Below are 27,173 nucleotides of genomic sequence, written 5' to 3'. Positions count from 1 at the left end.
GAGAAACATGCAAATTGACTGTCCCTCCACTACACCCACCAGCCAATCAGAGCGAGTATGCAAATTAACCCAACGAAGATGGTGGTTAATTTGCATATGCAGGCTCCAAGCAGCATGGGCCCCAGGAACATCCTCGGGACCCAGGCCGCTCCTAGCCTGTAGGTCCACACCTAGGCCCTGAGCGGCAGGGGTCCCAGAATGACCCCCGGGCACTCTGGGCCTACAGGCGCAGGCGCCAAGCGGCGGTTTTGGGTCCACGCCCCCATCCTGGCGCCCACAATGTGGGGCTGGCTGCCAGCCCCGGGGGCGTGCAGAGACCCTGGCAGCCACTGCTATGTGGCCCAGGGTCTCCGCAAGCCCCCCAGCCCGGCGCCCAAGACATGAAACTGGCTGCTAGCTTCGGGAGTGTGCCCCCCACCCGGGTGGCGGGGACACACCCCTAGCCCAGTGGACACAACCCAGGGGGGTCCTCTGCCTCATGAGCTGCAGAGGAAACACCTTTTCTTTTCTTTTTTAAAAAAATATATTTTATTGATTTTTTACAGAGAAGAGGGGAGAGGGATAGACAGAAACATAGAGAGAGAAACATCGATTAGCTGCCTCCTGCACACTCCCCACTGGGGATGTGCCTCCAACCAAGGTACATGCCCTTAACAGGATTCAAACCTGGGACCCTACAGTCTGCAGGCCCACGGTCTATCCACTGAGCCAAATCAGTTTGAGAGTAAATACCTTTTCTGACAGCTCATTGGCTAAGCTCCCTGTAGGCCGCCACTTGCAGTGTTCTTGGTAACTTGGGTTATAAGAATCCAAGAAGGTGATCTAGGGTTTTTCCACCACACTCCTGGAGGAAAAAACGAAGGTCTGCTGCTGGAGGGGCTAAGAAATGTCATATCCTGCCCTAGCCAGTTTGGCTCAGGGGATAGAGCCTCGGCCTGCCGACCACAGGGTCCAGGTTTGATTCTGATCAAGGCCATGTAACTAGATTACAGGCTCCTCCCTGGCCAGGGCCCAGATCAGGGCTCATGCAGGAGACAACCAATCAAAGTGTCCCTCTCACCCTGATGTTTCTCTCTGTCTTTCCCTCTCTGTTCCACATTCTCTAAAAATCAATAGAAACATATCCTCAGGTGAGGATAAAAAAAAAAAAAAGGAAATGTCATATCCTATGAAAGACACATCTTGAAAATGCCTAAAGAAAGTTGTCATTTTTTCATGGTGAAGGGACTGGAGTCTGTGTTAATGAAAACATCTTGGTGGCTGCGGTGGCTGGCAGTGGCTACAGCAGCGGGGTGATGGGGCTGGCGCCTTCCCCTGATCAGCCCAGTCACCTCCCGCAGAGGGTGGCCAGACTGCCGCTTAGACCTGCTCCCCATGGGGAGCGGACCTAAGCCATCAGTAGGACATCCCCTGAGGGTTCCCAGTCTGTGAGAAGGGGCAGGCTGGGCTGAGGGAAACCCCCTCTGTGCACGAATTTTGTGCACGGGGTCACTAGTGTATATAATATGCAGGTATATTAAGTAAATAAACCAATGATCCAATCAAGAGTTGTTATCAACGTCACAGAAATTGTTAATTCTATTTTGTTGTTGTGGCTGTTAATCCTCACCCGAGGATATTTTTTCCACTGATTTTTAGTGGAAGGGAGGGGGCAAATGAGAGAGAAAGAGAGAGATTGATTGATTGCCTCCTGCACATGCCCTGACCTATCAAACCTGTAACCGAGATATGTGCCCTTGACCAGGAATAAAACACAGGACCCTTCAGTGCACAGGCCAACACTCTAACCACTGAGAAACACCAGCCAGGATGAAATGGTTAGTTCTAAAGGAGGAAATACAAGAAACCAAATGAAATAATATCAATATTATGAGTCAAATACTTCAAGCTTATTTTAAGGCACTATTTAGGCCAAATCGTAATTCCTCTAAAGCTGAATATAGTTTATTTTGAAGAAAGGAATTGGGGTGGTCTATTCGAGTCTCTGATTTCCAGCCAACTACATTTATTTATTTATTTATTTATTTTATATTTTTATTGATTTCAGAGAGGAAGGGAGAGGGAAAGATAGAAACATCAGTGATGAGAGAGAATCATTAATCGGATGCCTCTTGCACACCCCCTACTGGGGATTGAGCCCGCAACCCAGGCATGTCCCACTGACCGGAATCAAACCTGGGACCCTTCAGTTCGCAAGCCTATCCACTGAGCCAAACCAGCCAGGGCTCAGCCAACTGCACTTATAATCACACTGCCTGCTCAATGAATCCAAAACACCATTTTGCTCATGGGAGCATTCTGATTGGCCTTTTCCTATGTGTAGTCACTCAAAAAATTTTCATTAAGCATCTACAGCTATCTACTGGGATCTGTGCTTGGTGTTAGAGGTCAATGGTGAACAATATCAACCTAACCCCAGTCTTAAACTAATGTTATACTCACCCCCTTACTATCATTCCAAATCACTCCGGCAGACCCAATAGTCAAATTGCCTGCATTTTCCAACATAGCACCTTCAATAGGCCCTTGCCACGGGTAAGCAATTTTTAGAGTAAATGGTTTTTCCCCCTTAGTAGACTGTTGTTACCTATCCAACATTCAGACCCCTCTACCCTCACAACAAAACCCATTTTTGTTCAGATACCCTCCTCTCAGGTTAGAAAGCTGACTAATTCCTAAATCAATCATGGTGGTGGTCATGTCAACAACTGATTTAAGTATGGGTATGCAAAGCAATATGGGTATGGCTAAGCAGACATGATGGGGCAAGAGCCAAGAGGAAAAAGATATTGCAGCAGTTTCTGATGAAAGTTTCCTCACTCCTGAGGAACTTCTGGTTCTCAATTGGGCAATTAATATATGCATTAATCTTATGAAGTTTTGTATCCTGCCTTCTTAGTTAGTAGAGCATCTTACTGTTTCATAAAAGATTTCTCCAAATATTTTTTTGTGGCTGCATAAATTATAGATACCATATTGATATAGAGTGGGGCAAAAGTGGGATTAGTTGTTCATATGGAAAGTAACACAATAATTAATAAACAATAATACATTTCACATACAACTGTAAACCTACTTTTGCCCACTAGTGTATATACATCATATGTACTGATGAACTTTTAAGCTATTTCTCATTTTTACTGTTATAGACTCAGCCCAAACATATGATCTCTGATAACTCCAGCTGAAAAATCACTCATATTTGACCACTTGTAGCAGGAGTGGGTACCGTTCATCTAGCATTTACCCTACACTACTTACTTTGTTCTGTAGTTATCTGTGTTCTTACACTAACTTTCCAAGCAGCATGTAAGCTAATAGTGGGCAGAACCTGTCACCCAATACTATTGGTATACCATAAGTATACAAATCTCTACTGAATTAAGGAATGAAAAGAGCCACATCAAAATAAACAATAAAAGTTAAAAGTCTAAAAGGTTATAAAGAAAAGGCAACTTGAGATTAACTATGAGAAAGAAAGGGAACCATCAACAATGATGACAAGTGTGTTGTGTGACTGAAAAGGACAGGAAGATGAAGTTGTCGATCTATAATAATAAAAGCGTAATATGCTAATTAGACCAGACAGCTGAAAGACCTTTCAGACATCATTCCGGACATCCTTCTGGACGAAGCACAGTGGCGGGGGCTGAGGCAGAGATGATTAGGGGCAATGAGGCTGCCAGGCAGAGTGGTTAGGGGCAATGAGGCAGGCAGGCGAGTGGTTAGGGGCGATGAGGCAGCCAGGCAGAGTGGTTAGGGGCAATGAGGCAGGCAGGAGAGTGGTTAGGGGTGATCAGGCAGGCAGGCAAGTGGTTAGAGGCAATTAGGCAGGCAGGCAACCTTTTAGGGGCGATCAGACAGGCAGGCGAGTGGTTAAGGGCTATTCAGGCAGACAGGCAGGCAGGTGAGCGTTTAGGAGCCAGCAGTCCCAGATTGTGAGAAGGATGTCCAACTGTCAGTTTAGGCCCAATCCTGCAGGGATCCCTGTGGGATCGGGCCTAAACTGGCAGTCGGACATCCCCCGAGGGGTCCCAGAATTGCGAGAGGGTGCAGGCCGGGCTGAGGGAAACCTCTCTCCCCCATGCACGAATTTCGTGCATCAGGCCTCTAGTCTACACTAATAAAAGAGAAAGATGCAATTGACTGTACCTTCGCGACGCCCACCAGCCAATCAGGAGTGAGTATGCAAATTAACCCAACGAAGATGGTGGGACGCTTGCGTCGTCGCCATGGCGACGATGCATGCATTCTGCACCGCCCCAGCCGCTCTGGGCCTCTGGGCAGCATGGGAAGGCGGAAAGGCGGCTCCGGGCTGGAGCGAAGGCAGAAAGGCAGCTCTGGGCTGGAGCAAAGGCAGAAAGGTGGCAGCCAGGGGAAGGAAGGCCCATTCTTGCATGAATCTTCAGGCATCGGGCCTCTAGCAATAATATAAGAAGGGGTACATGGCAAGCGCTTCAGAGAAAAGGAATTCAGTCATGTCTAATATGGCCCAACCAACTGAAAATGAGCTATCCTGGACTTATCACAATGACAAATAAAGACAAGCAATTAATCAATGGAGAGAAGACAGGGTCAAAAAGCAAAATGAAAAACCATTTTTGGCTCAGCCCTAAGGACTCCACAAACAACTTGCAACCAACCCCAGAGCTATGTTTTTAGAAGGTGTCAGGTATTTTCTTGTGTTCTCTGCATAAAGATCTTCCATTCATACATTTGACAAATATACACTAAAGACCAACTATGTTCTAAATACTGTCAGGGAAGCAGAGAGAGAAAAAAATTTCTAAGAGGAATTACTGACATCAAAGGTCAGCAAGAGAAAGATAAGAGAATGTAAAATAAATGAAAGGTGGGCAACTGTGTCTTATTCTTTTCTTTCCTCATATTTTAATACAAATATTGAAAAATCCTAGATGAATAAGCCACCTCAATACTTGACTCACTTCGACTAAAGGGCCTGGCTCTGTATTAAACTGGCCTTTGGTCATTGGAAGAGAAAAGCATTTCCCTTGAAAAAGATAAACAGTGCTTCCTAGATTTCTTTACCTTTCAAATATGTATTAAGACAGGAGGCTAGCGGTCTTCCCTTTGCCATTTTGTTGCCAGCCCCTTGGCCAGGATAACATAACAAACCCATTTATATATATAAAAGCCCAGCAACCAGAACGACAGAATGACCAGAACGACCAGAATGACCAGTGGCTATGATGTGCACTGTAGCAGCCAACCAGCCTGATCCAGCCCCCAATCGGCCCCCAACACACCGATCGGGGGCAGGGCTGGCCAGCCAACTACCCGTGGCCCCCACAGATGACCACACCCCTAATCGGCCCCCAACACCCTGATCAGGGGCAGGGCCGGCCAGCCGGCCAACCACCCGCAGCCCCTTCCCCTGCTGGCCCGGCCTAATGGGCCTCCATTGGGGCAGGTCGGCTGGACCCCACCCATGCATGAAATTATGCACTGGGCCTCTAGTCTTATATAATAAAAAAGTAATATGCAAACTGTCCCCTCGACTGGGAGTTCGACCAAGGGAAGGGGGCGGTCCGCCAACAGCCCGGGGCCCCTCCACCTGACCGGCCCTGCCCCCAATCCACCACCCACACCTCAGTTGGGGGTGGGGCTGGCCCGCCAAGGCCCACAGCCCCTCCCCCTGGCCAGCCCCACTCCCGATAAGCCCCCCCATTCCAATCGGGGGCAGGACCAGCCGGCCAACCTCCTGCATCTCCTCCTCGCGGACAGCCTGGCTGATTGGCCCCAATCGGTGCGGGCTGGCTGGACCCCACCTATGTACGAATTCGTGCACCAGACCTCTAGTTGTTGTATAATCCTCAGTGTCACCTTTTTTCTTGAAGTGTCACTTCTTTATTGGTTTTTGTCACATAGATATCATAAAGGAAACCTCTATCCTGCACTTAGCAGGCTAAAGGGCACCTGAACATCAAATTACAAGAGCCAAACTCAAAGGGTTTCATGAGGAGGTGCCTGAAAATATCTGGGACCTTCTTTTTAACTCTCAAATTCTAGGCCCTGGCATCAGTCAACTTCTTGGGCTAGAGCAGCAGCACCACCAAAATTTTCAAGTCTATTGGAAAATAAAGTACATCCAAGGTTACGAAGTTATAGTGGGAACATGAAAACTTGGCAAAAAATAATTTTCTGACCTCAGATGGAGGGCTAACTGTCACAATGAATAGACGATACACAAACCTGTTCCCTTAGCAGACCTCAAGTGGTATCTCTCTGCTCCCTGAGAATGAAATTTCATTCACCTACTTGAAAATACTTTAAGGTCATAGAAACTATCTATATATTCTGTATATATAAAAGGCTAAGTGACTGGCCATCTGGCCATCCAATCTTCAGACCAGCCGGTATATATGATGTGCCCTGGCAATCTATAATAATAAAAGCCTAAGCAACCATTGCAACCAAATGGACAACTGAACAGGCTGCGTGGGGTGACTAGGCTGGCAGGGGGGTTAGTGAGGGGTGACCAAATGATCAAGCAGCAGGCTGCATGGGGAGACCAGGCCAGCAGGGGTGTTAGTGAGGGGTGACCAAACGACCGAGCAGCAGGCTGCGTGGGGCAAACCGGCCGGCAGGGGGGTTAGTGAGGGGCGACCAAACGACTGAGCAGCAGGCTGTGTGGGGCAACTAGGCCCGAAGCGGGGGCCGTTGGGGGCAACCAGGCTGGTGGGGGGGGGCAGTGAGGGGCGACCAGGCTGGCAGAAGGGGGGGACGACTAGGGGATTGGGGACAACCAGGCCGGCGGAGGGGGGCAGTTGGAGGTGACCAGGCTGGCGGGGGGGAGCAGTTGGGGGTGACCAGGCCAGCAGGGGGGGCAGTTAGGGGCAATCAAGCAGGCAGGCAGGTGAGCAGTTAGGAGCCAGCGGTCCCGAATTGTGAGAGTGATATCTGACTGCCAGTTTAGGCCTGATCCCCGGATCGGGCCTAAACTGGCAGTCAGACATCCCCTGAGGGGTCCCGGATTGGAGAGGATGCAGGCTGGGCTGAGGGGACCACCACCACCCCTGTGCATGAATTTCGTGCACCGGGTCTCTAGTTTAAAAATAAACATTGATCAATTCTCTGAACGATGAATAGTTGGCAGCCTTATAGACTATAACTTCAGCCATCAAAGACCAAACTGTACACCCCAAATGCTTTTTCTTGGATGGTCCAGGCGGTAGTGGAAAAAAATCTTTATAAAGTTTTAATACATTATATTAGAGGTTGTGGTGGTACTGTTTTACCCACAGCGTCTATAGGAATTTCTGCAAATTTACTTCTCAGTGGAAGAACCTTTCATTCCCAATATAAATTACCAATTCCATTAAATGAAACTTCAATTTCTAAACTCGATATAAAGAGTGAAGTTGCTAAACCCATTAAAAAGGCCCAACTTCTCATTATTGATGAATGCACCATGGCATCCAGTCATGCTATAAATGCCATAGATAGATTACTAAGAGAAATTATGAATTTGAATGTTGCATTTGAAGGGAAAGTTCTTCTCAGAGGGGATTTTCGACAATGTCTCAGTGTTGTGATTGGTCATAGTACAAACAAGTTTAAAGTACTTAGTGTCTGGGGATGTTTCAGACAGTTATCTCTGAAAACAAATATGAGATCAGAGGATTCTCCTTATAGTGAATGGTTAGTAAAACTTGGAGATGGCAAACTTGATAGCAGTTTTCATTTAGGAATGGATATTAACAAAATCCCCCATGAAATGATTTGTAACTGATCTATTATTGAAGCTACCTTTGGAAATAGTATATCTATAAATAATATTAAAAATATATCTAAACGTGATTCTTTGTCCTAAAAATGAGCACATTCATAAATTAAATGAAGAAATTTTGTATATACTCGATGGAGATTTTCACACCCAACTGAGTGATGATTCCATTGATTCAATGGATGATGCTGAAAAGGAAAATTTTCCCATTGAATTTTAAAAAAATATATATATTTTATTGATTTTTTTACAGTGAGGAAGGGAGAGGGATAGAAAGTTAGAAACATCGATGAGAGAGAAACATCGATCAGCTGCCTCCTGCACACCTCCTACTGGGGATGTGCCCACAACCAAGGTACATGCCCTTGACAGGAATCGAACCTGGGGCCCTTGAGTCTGCAGGCCGATGCTCTATCCTCTGAGCCAAACCAGTTAGGGATCCCATTGAATTTCTTAATAGTATTACTCCTTTGGGAATGCTATATCATAAATTAAAATTGAAAGTAGGTGCAATCATCATGCTACTGAGAAATCATAATAGTAAATGGGGTCTTTGTAATGGTACTAGATTTATTATCAAAAGATTGTGACCTAACATAATCAAAGCTGATGTATTAACAGGATCTGCGGAAGGAAAGGTTGTTCCAAGAATTGATTTGTCCCCATCTGACACCGGCCTCCCATTGAAATTAATTTGAAGACAGTTTCCCGTGATGCCAGCATTTGTGAGACTATTAATAAATCACAATGACAAACTCTAGAGTAGAAATATTACTACCTGAACCCATTTTCCGACATGGTCAATTATATGCTGCTTTCTCTCGGGTTCGAAGAGCGTGTGCCGTTAAAGTTGTAAATACTTCATCACAAGGGAAATTAGTCAAGCACTCTGAAAGTGTTTTTTTACTCTTAATGTGGTGTACAGAGAGATATTAGAATAAGTTTGATCAATTTACCAGTCATTGTTTTTATCAATGTTGTTTTTGTTATTTTTATACTAGAGGCCCGGTGCACAAAACTTGTGCATGGGTGTGTGTGTGTGTGTGTGTGTGTGTGTGTGTGTGTGTGTGTCCCTCAGTCCGGCCTGCACCCTCTCCAATCTGAGACCCCTCGGGGGATGTCCAACTGCTGGTTTAGGCCCGAATCCCTATAGGATCGGGGCTAAACTGGCAGTCGGACATCCCTCTCACAATCCAGGGCTGCTGGTTCCTAACCACTCACCTGCCTGCCTGCCTGCCTGATTGTCCCTAACCACTTCTGCCTGCCAGCCTGATCGCCCCCTAATCACTCCGCTGCCAGCCTGATCAATGCCTAACTGCTCCCCTGCTGGCTTGATCGCCCCAACTGCCCTCCCCTGCTGGCCTGATCGCCCACAACTGCCCTCCCCTGCCAGCCTGATCGCCCACAACTGCCCTCCCCTGCCTGCCCCTTCGCTCACAACTGCCCTCCCCTGCCACGACCCACCTCCTCCACCGGGCCCCGCCTCCACTGTGTGCGTGGCCATCTGTGACAATGTTAGGGCGTGATGCATGAGGGCACGACGACCACCTAGGCTATTATTAGTATAGATCATGTTTTTATTCTTTTTATATCATGTTTTTGTTGTTTTTATATCACGTCTTTGTTGTTGTTATATTATGTTGTTGATTTATTAATCACTTTATCAATCACTGTTTTTATCAATGTTATTTTTATATCGTTTTTGTTATTTTTATATCATCTGTTGTTTTTATATCATGTTATTGTTTATTTTTTAATCAATTTATATACTATTTTCATATACATTTTACTAATTTTCTTTAATCTCTGACACTTCTATTATAAATGGTGAATAGTGATATTAAAATATTTTGTATTTTAATTTTATGATACTATATTAAATATACTATTTTGACATGTAATTTTTTTGCAGTAATGTAATTACCACACGAATCTTTCTTCTAATTAATTTCCTTTCAATGTTCACGAATCTGTGCACTGGGCCACTAGTTCTTTATAACTGCCCCCCACCCAAAGAGATTAAAATCTGTTTATACTAAATCTCTCATCAATGTTGGATTGGGTAACTAGAACCAACAAATCCCTCAACAATTCATTACTAACCTTGAAAGTACACTTACAAGCCAGAATTGAAATTACTATATTCCAATAGTTTTATCAATCTACTAGTCTCAACATCAATGTTATATATCAGAAGGAATTCTATTTATAGATTTCTAATAAGAAACCTAAATCTAAATGAGGAAAATACTGATAATCTACATTACAACTGTGGTGGGAAGAAACCAATCTACTTCCTTGGAATCCTTACCATGCTAAATAAATGCCAAGTAAGTCAAATCTCTGGTATACCTTTCTACTCATCTTACAGGGCCACCGAACAGATAAATAGATGCAATTCTATCTTCTATCACAAACCAATCCTGAGCCACATTTCATGATCAAATTCCCAGGCCACAGACATTTCCCACACAATCTGAATTCAAAAAAAGAGAATAACATTTTTCTTCTTTTTTTCTTTCTTTTTTTAAATATATTTTTATTTCAGAGAGGAAGGGAGAAGAAGAGAGAGATAGAAACATCAATGATGAGAAGGAATCATTGATTGGCTGCCTCCTGCACGTTGAACCGAGCCTACAACCCAGGCATGTGCCCTTGACCGGAATTGAACCTGGGACCCTTTCGTCCACAGGCCAGACACTCTATTCACTGAGCCAAACCGGCTAGGGCGAGAATAACATTTTTCTGTCCATGATCTCTTCATTTACATGCAGTTAATCTAGGAAAAGGGAATGGACCTAACAGCAAAAGCAGAAGCTGCATCACTTTTTAACATACCGAAGTAAATTGTTAAAGATCAAATAAATTACTTGTTTTCAGGTAAACTGCAGTCTTCAAAGAGAGTTGCTATGATGGTTAGTATTAAACAAAAATAGAAAAAACTGAATCTTACCAACATCCAGCAACCACACTTCTAGGTATTTACGTAACTTATCTAAAAACTTATATCCACATAAAACCTGCACACAAATGTTTACGGCAGCTGTATTCATCATAATCACTAAAAGCTGAAAGCAACCAAGATATCCTTTAATAGGTAAATGGGTAAACGAACATCTATACAATAAAATGTTGAGCAATAAAAGAAAATGAGCTATCACAACACAAAAAGAAATGGAAGACTCTTAAATACATACTGTTAAGTGAAAGAAGACAGTCTGGCCCTCACTGGTTTGGCTCAGTGGATAGAGCGTCGACCCACGAACTGAAGGGTCTCGGGTTCGATTCTGGTCAAGGACACGTACCTTGGTTGCAGGCTCGATCCAAGGCCCTGGTCAGAGCACGTGTGGGACACAACTAATCAATGTGTCTCTTTCACATTGATGTGTCTCTCTCTCCCCCTCCCTTCCACTCTCTCTAAAAATCAATGGAAAAATATCCTTGGGTAAGGATTAACAACAACAAAAAAAGACAGTCTAAAAAAGCTACATACTGTATGATATTAATTATGTTGTAATCTGGGCTGGGGCAGACTGGGTGAAAAAGATGAAGGGATTAAGAAGTACAAATTAATAGTTACAAAATAGTCACAGGGATGTAAAGTACAGCATAGGGAATATAGTTGATAATACTGCAATAACAATGTGTGTTGAACACTTTGTAAAGTATATGATTGTCTAACCACTATGCTGTACACCTGAAACTAAAATAATATTGATTGTAAACTGTAATTGAAAAATAAAAATTTAAAAATAGTATGTGATATTCTGGAAAAGGCAAAACTACAGAGATTGGAGGATCTAAGGATGGAATGCAGAATGTGACAGAATCTGTTACAAACATATGAGACAAGTCAATGGAGGTATGGATTAATAATTCTGATACTGCTATACATGTATATTGGAATTAAATACATATTTTTTCTTTTTTGGGAATAATTTAAGTCAATGGATGGCAGAAGATAAGAGACAGGTGTCTCACTGTTGGAGTTACACATTAGAAAAGGAGGCTAGAATGATCCACATGCTAATAGATTAAAATTGCAGATATCTATATACTCATATTTAGCTTCATATTTAGCTTCGGTTAGCGCACGGTACTTATAAGTATGCATATATATTTCCCTGCTCTGTCAGCTTAAAGGGCAACACCCAGTAGCAGTGCACATACCTAGGACCCAGATCATGGTTTGTAGTACATTGTCCAATAAAATAAAATAGGGTTCCTTAGAGACATGGCTGATTCTAGGGCTGGGACAGGAAATACAGAAGATAAACCTGGAGCCTCCTGTAGTGCCAGAAAGTAAAGAACTACTGGTAAAAAAACCAGTTTGTTTGTGTTTGTTGTTGTTATTTGTTTCCCAGTAGCCAAAGCTAAAACGATGAGCACTGTAGTCCATACTGATAAAAATAGGTGACTGAATAAATACATAGGGGAGAAATCTCTGGTGCAGAAGAATTCAAAAAAATTTATGTAGATACTCTGGATAACTCCCTGTTCCTTGGGTGTGGGCTGCACAGAGTGGCTTCCTTACAGAGAGCACCGTTTGTAAAGGGGGGAAAAGAAGTCACTTTATAGAAGAAACCTGACACACACTACCTCAGCCAGGCAATCAAGGTCAACATCAAAAGTCATAAACCATTTTGATAGTAGATACCCTTGATGTGATGTTAATGAAAATGACATTATCTCTGTGGTCTTCCCCCCAAAACACCAGTCTAATAATGAGAAAAACATCAAATACCAATATATCTGACCAGTACTTATCAAAACTAGGTCATCAAAAACAACAAAAGTCTGAGAAACCATCAGAGCCCACAGGAGACATGGCTACTAAATGTAATATGGTATGCTGGATAGGAACATGTAACAAGGACATTAAGAAAAAACTAAGGCGCCAAAACCGGTTTGGCTCAGTGGATAGAGCGTCCGCCTGCGGACTGAAAGGTCCCGGGTTCGATTCCGGTCAAGGGCATGTACCTTGGTTGCGGGCACATCCTCAGTGGGAGATGTACAGGAGGCAGCTGATCGATGTTTCTCTCTCATCGATGTTTCTAGCTCTCTATCCCTCTCCTTTCCTCTCTGTGAAATATCAATAAAATATATTAAAAAAAAAATTAAAAAAAAAAAAAAGAAAAAACTAACGTAACCTGGCCAATGTGCTCAATGGTTAGAGCACCACTGGGGGCGTGTGTGGGAGGCAACCAATCAATGTGTCTCTCTCACATCGATGTCTCTCCCTCTGTGTTCTTCCCTCCCTTCCACTCTCTCTAAAAAAATCAATGGAAAAAATATCCTCAGGTGAGGATTAACAAAATAACACTAACAACAACAAAAACTAAGGCAGTTTGAATAATATAGACTTTAATTAATAATAATGTATCAACACTGGTTCATTAATTATAACACATGTACCATGTTAATGTAAGATATTAATGACAGGGAGAAAATATGTAGAAAAATAATATATAAATGGTTAATAAAGATGATCTCCAAGTATATGAGATTATAAATTGCTTCAGTATTTAAACTTTTAACAAAAACGGTATGGGGGCGGGCTGGAGGGGGTCAAGGGGGGAAAAAGGGGAACATACGTAATACTTTCAACAATAAAGGCTTATTTAAAAAAAAAAACACACCAAAAAAAGTAAACATTTTCGGTAAAGAAAGAAAAGTCTATTTTTAAAGAGAGAATAAAGCAAAGTAATGAAGGTTAAAGTCTAAATGTCATAGCCACAGCAATCAGACAAGAAGAGATAAAAGGCATCCAAATTAGAAAGGAGGAAGTAAAACTCTCATTATTCGCAGATGACATGATATTGCACATAGAAAACCCTAAAGACTCCACCAGGAAACTACTAGAGTTAATAAATGAATTCGGCAAGGTATCAGGATACAAAATCAACATCCAGAAAGCGATGGCATTTTTATACACCAATAATGACCTCTCCAAAGGAGAAATTAAACAAACAATCCCATTTACCATTGCAACAACAAAAAATAAAATACCTAGGAATAAACTTAACCAAGGAGGTAAAAGACCTGTACTTGGAAAACTATAGGACATTGAAAAAAGAAGTAGAGGAAGATACAAAAAAATGGAAATGTATACCATGTTCATGAATTGGAAGAATTAAAATCATTAAAATGTCTATACTACCCAAAGTAATCTATAGATTCAACCCAATCCCTATTAAAATACCTATGGCATACTTCACAGAATTAGAATGAATACTCCAAAAATTTATATGGAACCATAAAAGCAATCATGAGAAAGAATGAAGTTGGAAGGATCAGAATACCAGATTATCAAACTACACCAGCTGTGGGCAAACTACGGCCCGCGGGCAGGATCCGGCTGTTCTATCCGGTTCTCTTGCTCTCCCCTCCGCTCCTTTACTTTGAATTTATATTAGTTCACACAAACACTCCATCCATGCTTTTGTTCCGGCACTCTGGTCCAGTTTAAGAACCCATTGTGGCCCTCGAGTCAAAAAGTTTGCCCACCCCTGAACGACACTATGAAGCCATTATAACCAAAACAGCCTGGTACTGGCACAAGAACAGGCATATAGACCAATGGATCAGAACAGAAACCCCAGAAATTGACCCAAACCACTATGGTCCATTAATATTTGACAAAACAGGCAAGAACATACAATGGAGTAAAGCTTCTTCAACAAATGGTGTTGGGAAAACTGGACAGACACATGCAATAAGATGAAACTAGACCACCAACTTATACCATACACAAGAATAAACTCAAAATGGATAAAAGACTTAAATGTAAGCCAAGAAACCATAAAAATCTTAGAAGAAAACATAGGCAGTAAAATCTCAGATATCTCACATAGCAGAATTTTTGCCAATACATCTCCTAGGGTAAAGGAAATAAAGGAGAAAATAAATGGAATTACATAAAAATAAAAAGCTTCTGCACAGCAAAAGAAATCACCATCAAAATGAAAAAGGAACCCACTGTATGGGAGAACATTTTTGCCAATGATACATCTAATAAGGGTTAATACCCAAAATATAAACAGCACTCATACAACTCAACAAGGAAGACAAACAATCCAATTACAAAATGGGCAGAAGAGCCCTAGCTGGTTTGGCTCAGTGGATAGAACATCAGTCTGTGAACTGAAGGGTCCAGGGTTCAATTCCAGTCAAGAGCACATACCTCGGTTGCAGGCTCTTCCCAGGCCCAGGCTCTGGTTGGGACATGTGCAGGAGGCAACCAATTAATGTGTTTCTCTCACATCAATATTTCTGTCTTTTCCTCTCTCTTCCCTCTCTCTAAAACTCAATGGAAAAATAACCTTGGGTGAGGATTAAAAAAAAAAAAAATGCGCAGAAGACCTGAACAGACATTTTCTCAAAGAGGAACAACATATAAATGGCCAGGAAACATATGAAAAAATACTCAAAGTCACTAATCATAAGAGAAATGTGAATTAAAACCTCAATGAGATAACACCTCACATCAGTCAGAATGGCTATCATCAAAAAATCAACAAGCATCCTCGCTGGCAAGGATGTGGGCTGGGGGTGGGGGGGAAGGCAACTCTAGTGCACTGCTGGTGGGAATGCAGATTGGTGTAGCCACTATGGAAAACAGTATGTAGTTTCCTGAAAAAATTAAAAATGGAAGTGTCCATTTGACCCAGCGATCCCACTTCTGGGAATATATCCTAAAAATCCCGAAACATCAATCAGAAAGAATATATGCACCTCTATGTTCAGAGCAGTGTTATTTACAACTAGAGGCCCGGTGCACGAATTCGTGCATGGGTGGGGTCACTCAGCGTGTCCTGTGGGAATTGGGCCGAAACTGACAGTCCAACACTGCCTGCTGCTCCCGCTCATCCCGGCCCCACTGTGCCCATCTGGCGCCTGTCCTGAGTAGGATGGAAGCAGGGGCTGGGATACAATCAGCCCTCCGGGCGGGCAGTGAGATGCCTTTGCTGGCCCAGGATCCGGATCCATCCCACTGACATTCCCGCCAGTTGTTGGGAGCCACCTGGCGGCCGCTTTTATATCATTTCTTCCTTGCGGAGCATCTAGGGAGGGAAAGCAGCCGCGGTATCCAAGGCCAACTTCCAGGAGACCGGCGGCGCTGGTCTGTCGGTGCCTGGCCCATTCTCTGGAGATTGGACCTGCAGAACTACTGAGGGAGTGAGTGGCTGCTGCTGGGCTGGTGGGCCACCAGGATGCGTTTGTCAGTTGAGCGGCGCTCCCCCTGTGGGAGCAAACTGACCACCAGGGGGCAGCTCCTGTGTTGAGTGTCTGCCCCTGGTGGTCAGTGCGCGTCACAGCGACCAGTCAACCGGTCGTTCGGTCGCTTAGGCTTTTATATATATAGATAGCTAAGATTTGGAAAGAGCCCAAGTACCCATCAGTAGATGAATGGACAAAAAAGCTGTGGGACATTTACACTATGGCAGTGGTCGGCAAACTCATTAGTCAACAGAGCCAAATATCAACAGTACAACGATTGAAATTTCTTTTGAGAGCCAAATTTTTTAAACATAAACTTCTTCTAATGCCACTTCTTCAAAATAGACTCGCCCAGACCGTGGTATTTTGTGGAAGAGCCATACTCAAGGGGCCAAAGAGCCGCATGTGGCTCGCGAGCCGCAGTTTGCCAACCACCGAACTGTGGAATACTACCTTTATATATAAAAGCCTAAGTGACCGAATGACTGGTTGACCGGTTGCTATGACACACACTGACCACCAGGGGGAAGATGCTCAACGCAGGAGTTGCCCCCTGGTGGTCAGTGCGCTCCTGCAGTGGGAGTGCCACTCAGCTGGCTGCCGGGCGCCAGACGCTGGGCTCACGGCTAGCAAGTGTAGCTACGGCGGCACGAGCCTCTCCCACCTCCACAGCAGCGCTACCAAGTGGTGGCAGCAAGCGCAGTGGGGCCAGGATGAGCAGGAGTGGTGTGGTGCCCAGCCTGGGCTCAGGCTCTTCCCTGGCCGCCCGCTGCTTCACCCACTACTACATCCCTTGGCAGATGTCGGACTGCCAATTTCGGCCTGATCCCTGCAGGCCTGGCCGAAACCAGCAGTCTGACATCCCCCAAGGGATCCCAGATTGCGAGAGGGCGCAGGCCAGGCTGAGGGACCCCACCGACGCATGAATCCATGCACCAGGACTCTAGTGCAGCTATAAAAAAGAGGCTCTCTTACCTTTGGGAAAGCATAGATGGATCTGGAGCATATTATGCTAACTGAAGCCAGTCTGAGAAAGACAAGTATCACATGATTTCACTTATTTGTGGAATCTAATGAACAAAATGAACTGACCAATAAGACCTGAAGATGGAGGCATGGAATAGACGAACATACCTTGATGTGGGGTCGAGGGGACAAGAAGATATAAACCAAAGAACTTACATACTTACTAGAGGCCCAGCGCGCTATTGAAATCGCGCGAGGAGGTGCCCTGCCTCTCGCCGTGCGAGGAGGCACCCCACACGGGGCTGGGACCTGCGCCTGACTCACAGCGTTCCTGGCCCTCCTGCCTGTGTCCGCTCCAGGGCCGTCTGAGCCGCCGCGTCGGCTTGAGCAGGCCCCCCTGCCTCTGTCTCCGTCTCTGCTATGGGCCTCACCTGCCTGCGCAACCTCCTCCTGTCTAGTCGTGACCCGTTACGGAGTCCTGGCCTAATTTGCATATTACCTCTTTAGATATATAGATATAGATCTAGATCTAGATCTAGATCTAGATATGCATAGCCCATGGACACAGACAATAGGGTGGTGAAGACCTGGGGGTGGGAGGGTGGGGACTGGGCAGAGGCGGATAAAGAAGGGGGGATAAACGGGAGACATTCTAATACTATCAAAAATAAAAAATATACATAAAAAAAGAGAAAAGACTCATTTTTTTTTCACGCATTCTACAGTTTTTGAAAGGATATAAAAATAACAATTCAATTTTAGTCTCAGGTTTTCAATCATTGTCAATCCAGATAGTTACATAAGAAGCACTGAAGAGCCCTGACCAGTGTTCTCAGTGGCTAGAGCATCAGCCCATGCTCCGAAAGGTCTTGGATTCAATTTCCAGTCAAGGGCACATACCTGGATTGCGGGTTTGATCCCTGGCTCTGATCGACGCATGTGTGGGAGGCAACCATTCGATGTATCTCTCTTACATCGATATTTTTCTCTCCTTCTCTGTCATTCCCCCTCCCTGCCTCCCTTCCACTCTATCTAAAATCAACGGAAAAATATCCTCAGGTGAGGAGTAATAAAAAAAAAACAAAAAAAGAAGCACTGAAGAAAAGTACCTTGAAATACATATGTTTTTTAATTTTGAAAATTTCAGGACTTTATTCACAGAATCAGGTATTTTCAAAACTTAAAGATGACCCCTGACATCAATTCACTATTATATAAAAGATTTGCATTATTTCAGAGCAAATCAGTGAATTAACTATGGTTGTATAATGAGCAAGTAACATTCAACGATTTGTTAGTACTAAACAAAACTGGACATCAATACACACCAGTGCATACTCTCTGGATGTGCCAGTAGGGACAGTGAGTACAGCAAATTTTAAACTGTGAGTCTGTCAGAAACTAATCTCACAGAGGTTTCTAGGAAAGTGCCTTCCTCTCCTCTAATTGAGGATCAGAACCAAATCACAAGAAAAGTTATCCCCTGGAACAGACCCAGTGCAGATCCAACTCAGACATCACTATGACCATCAGTTACCAGATTAAAAACAATATCACTTCTGTCTATATGAACTCCAGGCAGATTTTTTCTTGAAGAAAAGAAACTGGTATGAGTCTCTAACAGCATATTTCTTTTCTTTTTTTAAAAAAATGATTCAGAGAAAGGGGAAGGGATAGAAACATTAATGAAGAGAATCATTGTTTGGCTGCCTCCTGCACACCCCCTACTGGGAATTAAGCCTGCAACCCGGGCATGTGCCATGACTGGGAATCAAACCCTGACCTGGTTCTTGGGTCGACACTCAACCACTGAGCAACACTGGCAGGTCATCTAACAGCTTATTTCTTTTTCCTTAATATCTTATAGCTCTGGAATAAGAGAACTGTGCTATATTTTTGTGAAGCTCTGCCAGCATCCTTTAGTATTAGGGTAATAAAGGATTTGTTTAAAGAATAGCAGTAGAAAAGAACTTACTGCCCTCAAATATCAGGTTAAGAAGAAATACCAACTTGCTCCAACTTACAAGAGTTGTGCCGGCGACGGAAACTTTTGGACTGACTCAAAGGCTCCACGTGCCTGTCCACATAGCTCTTGGAACACTGCTGCTGCTGTGGGGAAATGGCAGCATCCTGGCTCTTCACATCTGTCCTCTTAGGGATGTTTTGAGGGGCACTGTTGGAAGAGGTTGGCTTCTTGACCAACCTGCCCGTGCCATTCTGATTGATACCCACTTGGAACCCAATACCAGAAGGGCCTAATTCTGTCTGATGAAGGTCTCCAAAATGTTGGTTTTCTCCAGGACCTGGTATCTCCAGAATTTTTAACTCCATAATGTCACCTGCCCTGAAATGCACAAAAGAATCCAACTCTTAAAACTACAATAGTGGTAACAGTGATGAAACTGAAATCAATAGCAACCAAGCATGTCAAACTTGTGGCCGGCAGGCCGCAAGTTTGACATGCTTGAGCTATAACTTTGCAAGGCTGCATTTCAATGAGTTATCAAAGACAAAAACTAGGAAAGGTGTTAGATCACTTAAAGACAAGACAGCCACCAACATTCAACAGACACAGCACTGGCCTTTAAAGAACCCTATTGTTAATCCCAAAACTATCATTAGTATCTTAGATTTCCAGAATGTTTAATAGCTTTTTTTCATTCATTCACTCACTAGCTCATTCAGTAGGCATATACATAGTACTTAATATGTGGTAAGCCCTGCACTGGAAATGGGGTATATAGAGATGAAAAGCAATACATGCCTACAAAGAACTCAGTCTGGTCAGCAGAAAAGACAAGTAGATAAAAGTGTTAAATACTATGACATAAGTGTGCATAAGAGACTAGAGAACCCAAAAGGAAAATACAGACGTTAGTTTGGCAGAGATCGATGAAACACGTATGCTAAGTCTGGGTGGGTATGGAAAATAAGAGCTGTCCAAGCAAGAGAGGCATTTCAGGCCAAGGCTCAGAGACTAATTTGATGAACTGCAAGTGTTATGGTGTGACTAAAAGGAAGGATGTTTGTAGAGGACCATTAGGAGGTAAGGCCTGTGAAGGTAATCAATCAGGGGCCAGTCATAATCACATTGGATTTTTCTGGTGGCTGTAGGTGAAGAAACTAGAGTTAGGAAACCAGGCAAGAAGTAGGAAGGGATAAATAGGGCAAGTGACAATGAAAAGAGAAAAGGAAAAATAGAACCATGAGACATTTGAAATTCACAGGATTTGGTGACAGGAACATCAAAGAGAAACAATAATTTATTATGGTTCTGAAGTTTCTAACTTGGGTGGAAGGTGTCATTAGTCACCTATTAAGGGTAGATCTTTGAGGGGGGGGGGCGGAAATCTGCAGTAACAAATCCAGCTTTGAAAATCTTTTCTAAAAAAATATTTTTATTGATTTGAGAGAGAGAGAGAGAGAGAGAAATAGAGAGAGAGGAACATCAATGTGAGAAACATTAATCAGTTGCCTCCCTCACATACCCTAACTGGGGATCAAACCTGAATCCCAGGTATATACCCTTACCAGGATTCAAACAGGTGACCCTTTGGTGCATGGGACAATGCTCAACTGAGCCACACCAGTCAGGACAGCTTTGAAAATCTTAAATTGAAGAATTAAGGATATCCACCTCAAAATGACCAGAAGACAAAATGTCTAAAGCTCAGAAAATGGGTCTAAATTAAAGATTTGATATAGGCAAACAGAGAAGTCACCAGTAACAATGGCCAGTTTATAAATATTCTCATGGGAATAAATGACATGATATATACAAATATTTAAGTCTAGTATTTAGTTATTAAAAAATGTTTATTATTACTACTAAAAAAGATCTGGGGTCTCATCCTATATAATAAAGAGGTAATATGCAAATTAACTCTCATGCCCTCACAAGATGGCTGCCTACGACCAGGCTGGCAGGGAGGTTAGTGAGGGATGACCCAATGAATGAACAGCAGGCTGCGTGGGGCAAGCAGGGCGGCAGGGGAGTTAGTGAGGGACAACCAAACAACTGAAAAGCAGGCTGTGTGGAGTGACCAGGCCGGCGGGGGGGCTGTGAGGGGCAACCAGGTCGGTGGGGGATGGGGGGTGTGTGCAATTGCAGGTGACCAGGCCAGCAGGGGGGCAGTTAGGGGCGATCAGGCCGGCACGCAGAGGCAGTGAGGTGCAATCAGGCTGGCAGTGGGGTATCAGTTAGGGGTGACCAGGCAGGAAGGCAGGTGAGCGATTAGGAGCCAGCAGTCCAGGGTTGTGAGAGGGATGTCTGACTGCCGGTAGCCTAAACCGGCAGTCGGACATCCCCCAAGGGGTCCCGGATTGGAGAGGGTGCAGGCTGGGCTGCTGAATTTCATGCATTGGGCCTCTATCATGTATGTACATGATAAGGTGAGTCCTGAACACAAAGGAGATATTTCTATTGAGACTTGAGAGGAAGAAAGAAATAAGATTGGATACACCTACAGAAAAGGTTATGTGTGGGTATTATTCAGAAAGTTAAGAAAGCTCTTGTCTGACAGTCTTTTATTTTATTTTTTTTAATTAACATAAGTTTGCCACACTGGTAAAAAGAGGGATGTGAAGACAACTAAACTTCAGATATGCTGGAAAACAATAAGAAAAATACATCCCTGTAGCTAAGAACTTTAACTACTGGCTATGTTGTGCTTCTGGAAATAAATTATGATACAGATCTACAGAGAGCTGCAGTTATACAAGGGAAAACCAGTAACAACCTCAGAGTAAGAAAGCACAGTGATACAAAACTGAGAAGTAATATCTGAAGCCATAAAAGGAAACAGAAAGATTCTGAATTTGACCCATCTATTTAAATAATATAACACTGCGTGCTTGGTAGAGATAAGAAAAACATTTCACAAACGCTGAACCATTAGCTGAAAGCCAATTATGATAGTCTACTGAAACAGCAGCAAGAATGCAAAATCTCACCTCTGACAAGAAGACTGTATTCAAAAGCAGCACTACACAAGAGAATATTGGCAATCTGGCCTAGGTTCAGACCACCAGATCACCAGATTAGATTTGAAAGAATCAGTCAGGATACTCACCTGAAGGTGACTTCTGGCACAAGGCACTTCACTCCATTGTGGAAAGGCCGAGTGAGAGAAATGGTCTGGCTGACCTGATCAACTGCTGACACTCTTCCCTGATAGACACCCAAGCTATCTCCACAGTTGATGGACACAATACTGCCCAGCCAATCGGTAGCCATGTTTCAGATGTGAGACCACTGTGGAGAGAAGAAACCAGGCAGTATACCTTAAGAAATAGACAAATCTTTAATTAAATTCAGTAAAGAATTATGTCAGGCTCTGTATCATGTGCTGCTTAATAATACATACTAATATTCTGTCACATCCTTAATTGATGTAATAAAACATAAAAAATAAAACTTTTTCTAGAAGGAGTATGCATATTAATGAAAAAGCAGTATCATATAATCCTATCTAATAAAGAGGGAATATGCTAATTGACCATCACTCCATCACAAAGATGGATGCACCCACAGCTAAAGCCAAGTTCCCAAAAGGAGCCTTAATGAACAATCAGCAGGGACCTGAGGCTATGCCCTCCCCCGGCCCCGTGGGGCTTGACAGGGGACCTCAAGTGCGCTTCCCGTCCTGGTGCTGTGCTAGGGGACCTGAGGCAGCTTCCCCCGCCCCAGTGCCAGGCTGGGGGACCTCAGGCTGTGCCCCCCACCAGGTGGGGCTTGACAGGGGACTTCAGGCTGTGCCCCCCACCCTGACACCAGGCCGGGGGACCTCAGACCTTGCCCCCCACCTGGCAGAGCTTGACGGGGGACCTCAGGCCGCGCCCCCCCACCCCAGCACCGGGCCAGGGAACCTGAGGCTGCGCCCCCCTGCCTGGCTGGGCTTGACAGGGGACCTCAGACCGCACCACCTACCCAGTGGGGCTTGACAGGGGACCTCAGGCCATGCCCCCCACCCAGCAGAGTTTGACAGGGACCTCAGGCCTCACCCCTGCCCTGGCGCCAATGGAGGAGGGGGCTGGCCGGGTCTGGGTCTCACGTGATTTTGAGGCGCATGTGGGTGGGTGGGGACTTGACTCTGGGTCCTGTGGTGCGCCCCAGACTCTGACAGGAGGAAGGTTTTCATATACATTTTACTAATTTTCTTTCATCTCTGACACTTCTATTATAGAGAAAGGGCAAATAGCAATATTAAATTATTTCCTCTAATTAATCCCCTTTTAATGTGCACGAATTTCGTGCACCGGGCAATAGTACGTATATATAAAGATCTTACAATTGCTTTAAAGCACATGCACTAGATAAAGATACGTATTTACCCAGATATCAAATCACACAAACTATAACTTGTTTATAACCTATTATATTTTAATATATCTGCCATTAGAATGCTTTCAAAAAGAATATGAGGAAATAATATATAAAAAATATTGGTAATGCAGAGTAACTCATATCAGAATAACCCTCTTGAAATAATAAATTCTGGACAAAATTTTTCTTTAAAAGCTGGCTAAAGGCATTACAGAACACTACACCTAACAATTACAGAATATACATTATTTTTAAGTCTACACGGAATGCTCACCAATGTATGCTGGGCCTTAAACTAGTACCAATTCATTTCAAAGGACTGATATCAGTCCACAATAAAACTCAATTTGAAATTGGTAACAATAGATCTCAAATATTTGGAAATTAAGCAAGACATTTCTAAATAACCTATGGGTCGAGGAAGAAATCAAGAGAAGTTAGAAAATAGTTCAAACTCAGTGATAATGAAAATGCAACATTTGTAGAACAAACTGAAAACAGTGCTTAAAGCCCAGCCAGTGTGGCTCAGTGGTTGAGCATCGACCTATGAACCAGGAGGTCACAGTTCAATTCCTGGTCAGGGCACATGCCCAGGACACAGGCTTGATTCCTGGTGGGGGCATGTAGGAGGCAACAGATGAATGTTCTCTCTCATCGATGTTTCTCTCTTCCCTCTCCCTTTCTCTCTCTAAAATCAATAAAGACATATTAAAAAAATAAAAACAGTGCTTAAAGGGAAAATTAGAGCTTTAAGTACTTATATTAGAAAAGGAAAAAAGTTCAAAACCAAAGATTGAAGACTCCATCTTAAGAAGCTAGGAAAAAAAGAGCAAATTAACCCAAAATAATTAGAAAGAAAATAAAAAGTATAAATCACTGAAACAGGAAACAATTCAGAAAAATAAACAAAACCAAATATTAGTTATTTGAAAATAAAGTTTATAAATCTTTAACTACTACTAGACTAATCAAGAAATAAGATAAAACACATATTGTAACATCAGAAATGAATAAGGGGACATCACAGGCATTAAAGAGGTAACTTTATGACAGTAAACCTGACAACTTACATGAAACAGAGAAATTCTTTGAAACACAAAAGTTACCAAAATGAATATAAGAAAAAATAGAAAATCCGAGTAGCTTTATATCTATTTTAAAAACTGAATCCATCAAGAAAATGAGAAACCATATGCTAAGAGAAAATATTTGTAAAAAATATTCCTGATAAAGGATTATTATCCTAAGTATATAAAGAACTCAAACTCAACAATAGAAAATGAACAATCGCCCGGCCGGCGTGGCTTAGGGGTTGAGCGTCGACCTAGGAACCAGGAGGTCATGGGTCGATTCCCCGTCAGGGCACATGCCCAGGTTATGGGCTCCATCCCCAGTGTGGGGTATACAGGAGAATCAATCGGTGATTCTCTCTCATCATTGATGTTTCTGTCTCTCTCTCCTTCTCCCTTCCTCTCTGAAATCAGTAAAAATATATTAAAAAAAAGAAAATGAACAATCTGATTTTAAAAATGGGCAAAATATCAGGACACCTCACCAAAGAAGATATGTAGATGGCAAATAAGCATATGACAAGTTGCTCCACATTATATGTCATTAGGGAAATGCAAATTAAAACAGCAATGAGATACTACTACATACCTACTAGAATGGCCAAAATCTAAAACACTGACAACATCAAATGCTCGTGAGGATATGGACCAACAGGAGTTCTCATTCATTGCTGATGAGAATGCAAAATGGTACAGCCACTTTGGAAGACAGTTTGGTAGTTTCTTATAATACTAAATATACTTTTACCATATAGTCCAGAAATCATATTCCTTGGTATTTACCCAAATGAGTTTTTAAAAAGCTGAACACAGGTGCTTATAAAAGCCTTATCTACAACTGCCAAAATCTGGAAGCAACCAAAAAGTCTTCATGTAAATGAATAGATAAATAAACCGTGGTATATCTAGACAATGGAATATCATTTCTAAAAAGAAATGAGTTATTAAGCATGAAAAGAAACGTAAATGGATATTACTAAGTAAAAGAAGCCAATCTAAAAATGCTATGTACTATATGATTCCAACTATATGATATTCTGGATAAGGCAAAACTATGGAGACAGTAAGAAGATCAGTAGTTGGCAAAAGTAATCCAAAGGAGGAAACATAGCTTTTACAACAAATAACACTGGAGCAAAGAGATATCCATCGATAAAAATAAACTTTGACCTAAGTCTCATAACTTTAATAAACATTTACTCAAAACGTATCTTGAACTTAAATGTAAAACATCAAACTATAAAACTTTCAGGAAAAAGATATGAGAAACCTCTGGTGAGGTAAAGAGTTCTAAGACTTGACACCAAAAGCATGATCCATAAAAAAAGAAACTGATCAATTGGACTAATTTTATTTTTTAAATTTACTTCAGAGAGAGGAAGGAAAGGGAGAGAATGATAGAAACATCAATGGGCTGCCTCCTACATGCCCCTACTGGGAATCCAACACACAACCCGGGCATATGCCCTGACCGGGAATTGAACCAGTGACCTCCTGGTGTATGGGAGACACTTAACCATCTGAGCCACACAGGCTGGGCTCAATTGGGCTTCTTGAAAATTAAAAACATTTATTCTACAAAAGAATTTAGGAGATAAAAAGGACACATTACAGACTGGAAGAAAATATTTGCAAACTACATATGGACAAAAACAAAGGGCTAGTATCTAAAATATATTTTTAAAAGTCTAAAAACCCAATAGTAAAAACAGAACAAAAATAATCCAATCAAAAGGGGGCATGAAAAGATATTTCAACAAAGATATACAAATAGCACATGAAGCCCTGGCTGGGTTGCTCAGCTGGTTGGAGTGTCGTCCTGTGCACCAAAAGGTTGCTGGTTCGATTCCCAGTTGGGGCACATATAGGAGGGCAACCAATCAATGTTTCTCTTACATCGATGTTTCTCTCTCCCTATTTCTCCCTCCCACTCTTCCTCTCTTTCTAAAGTCAATAAACATATCCTGAGGCGAGGATAAGAAAAAAGCACATGAGTCCGGCTGGCGTGGCTCAGTGGTTGAGCATCGACCTATGAACCAGGAGATCACGGTTCAATTACCGGTCAGGGCACATGCCTGGGTTGTGGGCTTGATCTCCAGTGTAGGGCACGCAGGAGGCAGCTGATCAAGGATTCTCTCTCATCACTGATGTTTTTGTATCTCTCTCCTTCTCCCTTCCTCTCTGAAATCAACAACAAAAAAGATATTTTTCAAAAAGCACATGAAAAAATGTTCAACATCATCAACCATTAGGGAAATGCAAATTAAAACCATAATGAGGTATCATTACACACCTTTGCTAAATTAAAAAATACTGATCATACCAAGTGCTGACAAGAATGTGGAAAAACTGGATTACTTGATGGGAATATTAAATAGTGTAGCCATTCTGGAAAACAATTTGGCAACTTATAAAAAATCTAAACATGCAACTACTACATGACCCAGAAAATGCACTACTGGTCATTTATCCCAGAAGAATGACTTAGGTTTACACAAAAATCTTCATGTTTTTATCATGTTAATTCCTAATAACCCCAAACTGGAAGCAACCCAGACGACATCAACAAGTGAATGGTTAAACAAACTGTGGCCCTGGCCGGTTTGGCTCAGTAGCGTCAGCCTGTAGACTGAGGGGTCTCGGATTCAGTTCCGGTGAAGGGCGCAAGCTTGGGTTGCAGGCTCAGTCCCCAGTGTGCGGTGTGCGGGAGGCAGCTGTTCAATGGTTCTCTCTTTTCATTGATGTTTCTGTCTCTCTCCCTCTCCCTTCCTCTCTGAAATCAATAAAAATATATTTAAAAACAAAACAAAACTATGTACATCCATACCATGAGAAGAAATGAAAA

General features: G+C 42.9%; 1 protein-coding gene across 3 annotated transcripts in view; it reads right to left on the bottom strand.

Annotated features, from left to right (window-relative positions):
• The window catches only part of EDC3 (enhancer of mRNA decapping 3), a 76,937-nt gene that overhangs the window by 31,713 nt on the left and 18,051 nt on the right, over positions 1-27,173 (bottom strand). For 2 of the 3 annotated variants that reach the window (XM_080660137.1, XM_080660138.1), the window contains exons 2-3: positions 22,006-22,187; positions 18,958-19,277 (exon numbers count right to left, since the gene is read on the bottom strand). In XM_080660137.1, coding sequence (XP_080516263.1) covers positions 18,958-19,277; positions 22,006-22,169 — 484 coding nt within the window. In that variant the 5' untranslated portion in view covers positions 22,170-22,187. The remainder of the gene's footprint in view (positions 1-18,957; positions 19,278-22,005; positions 22,188-27,173) is intronic. The other variant, XM_080660139.1, reaches the window with a different exon arrangement.

This window comes from Plecotus auritus (assembly GCF_963455305.1).
Source record: "Plecotus auritus genome assembly, chromosome: 1".
Taxonomy (NCBI): Eukaryota; Metazoa; Chordata; class Mammalia; order Chiroptera; family Vespertilionidae; genus Plecotus; species Plecotus auritus.
Note: the sequence above shows the minus strand (reverse complement) of the source record. Positions and strands in the feature narration are given on the sequence as shown.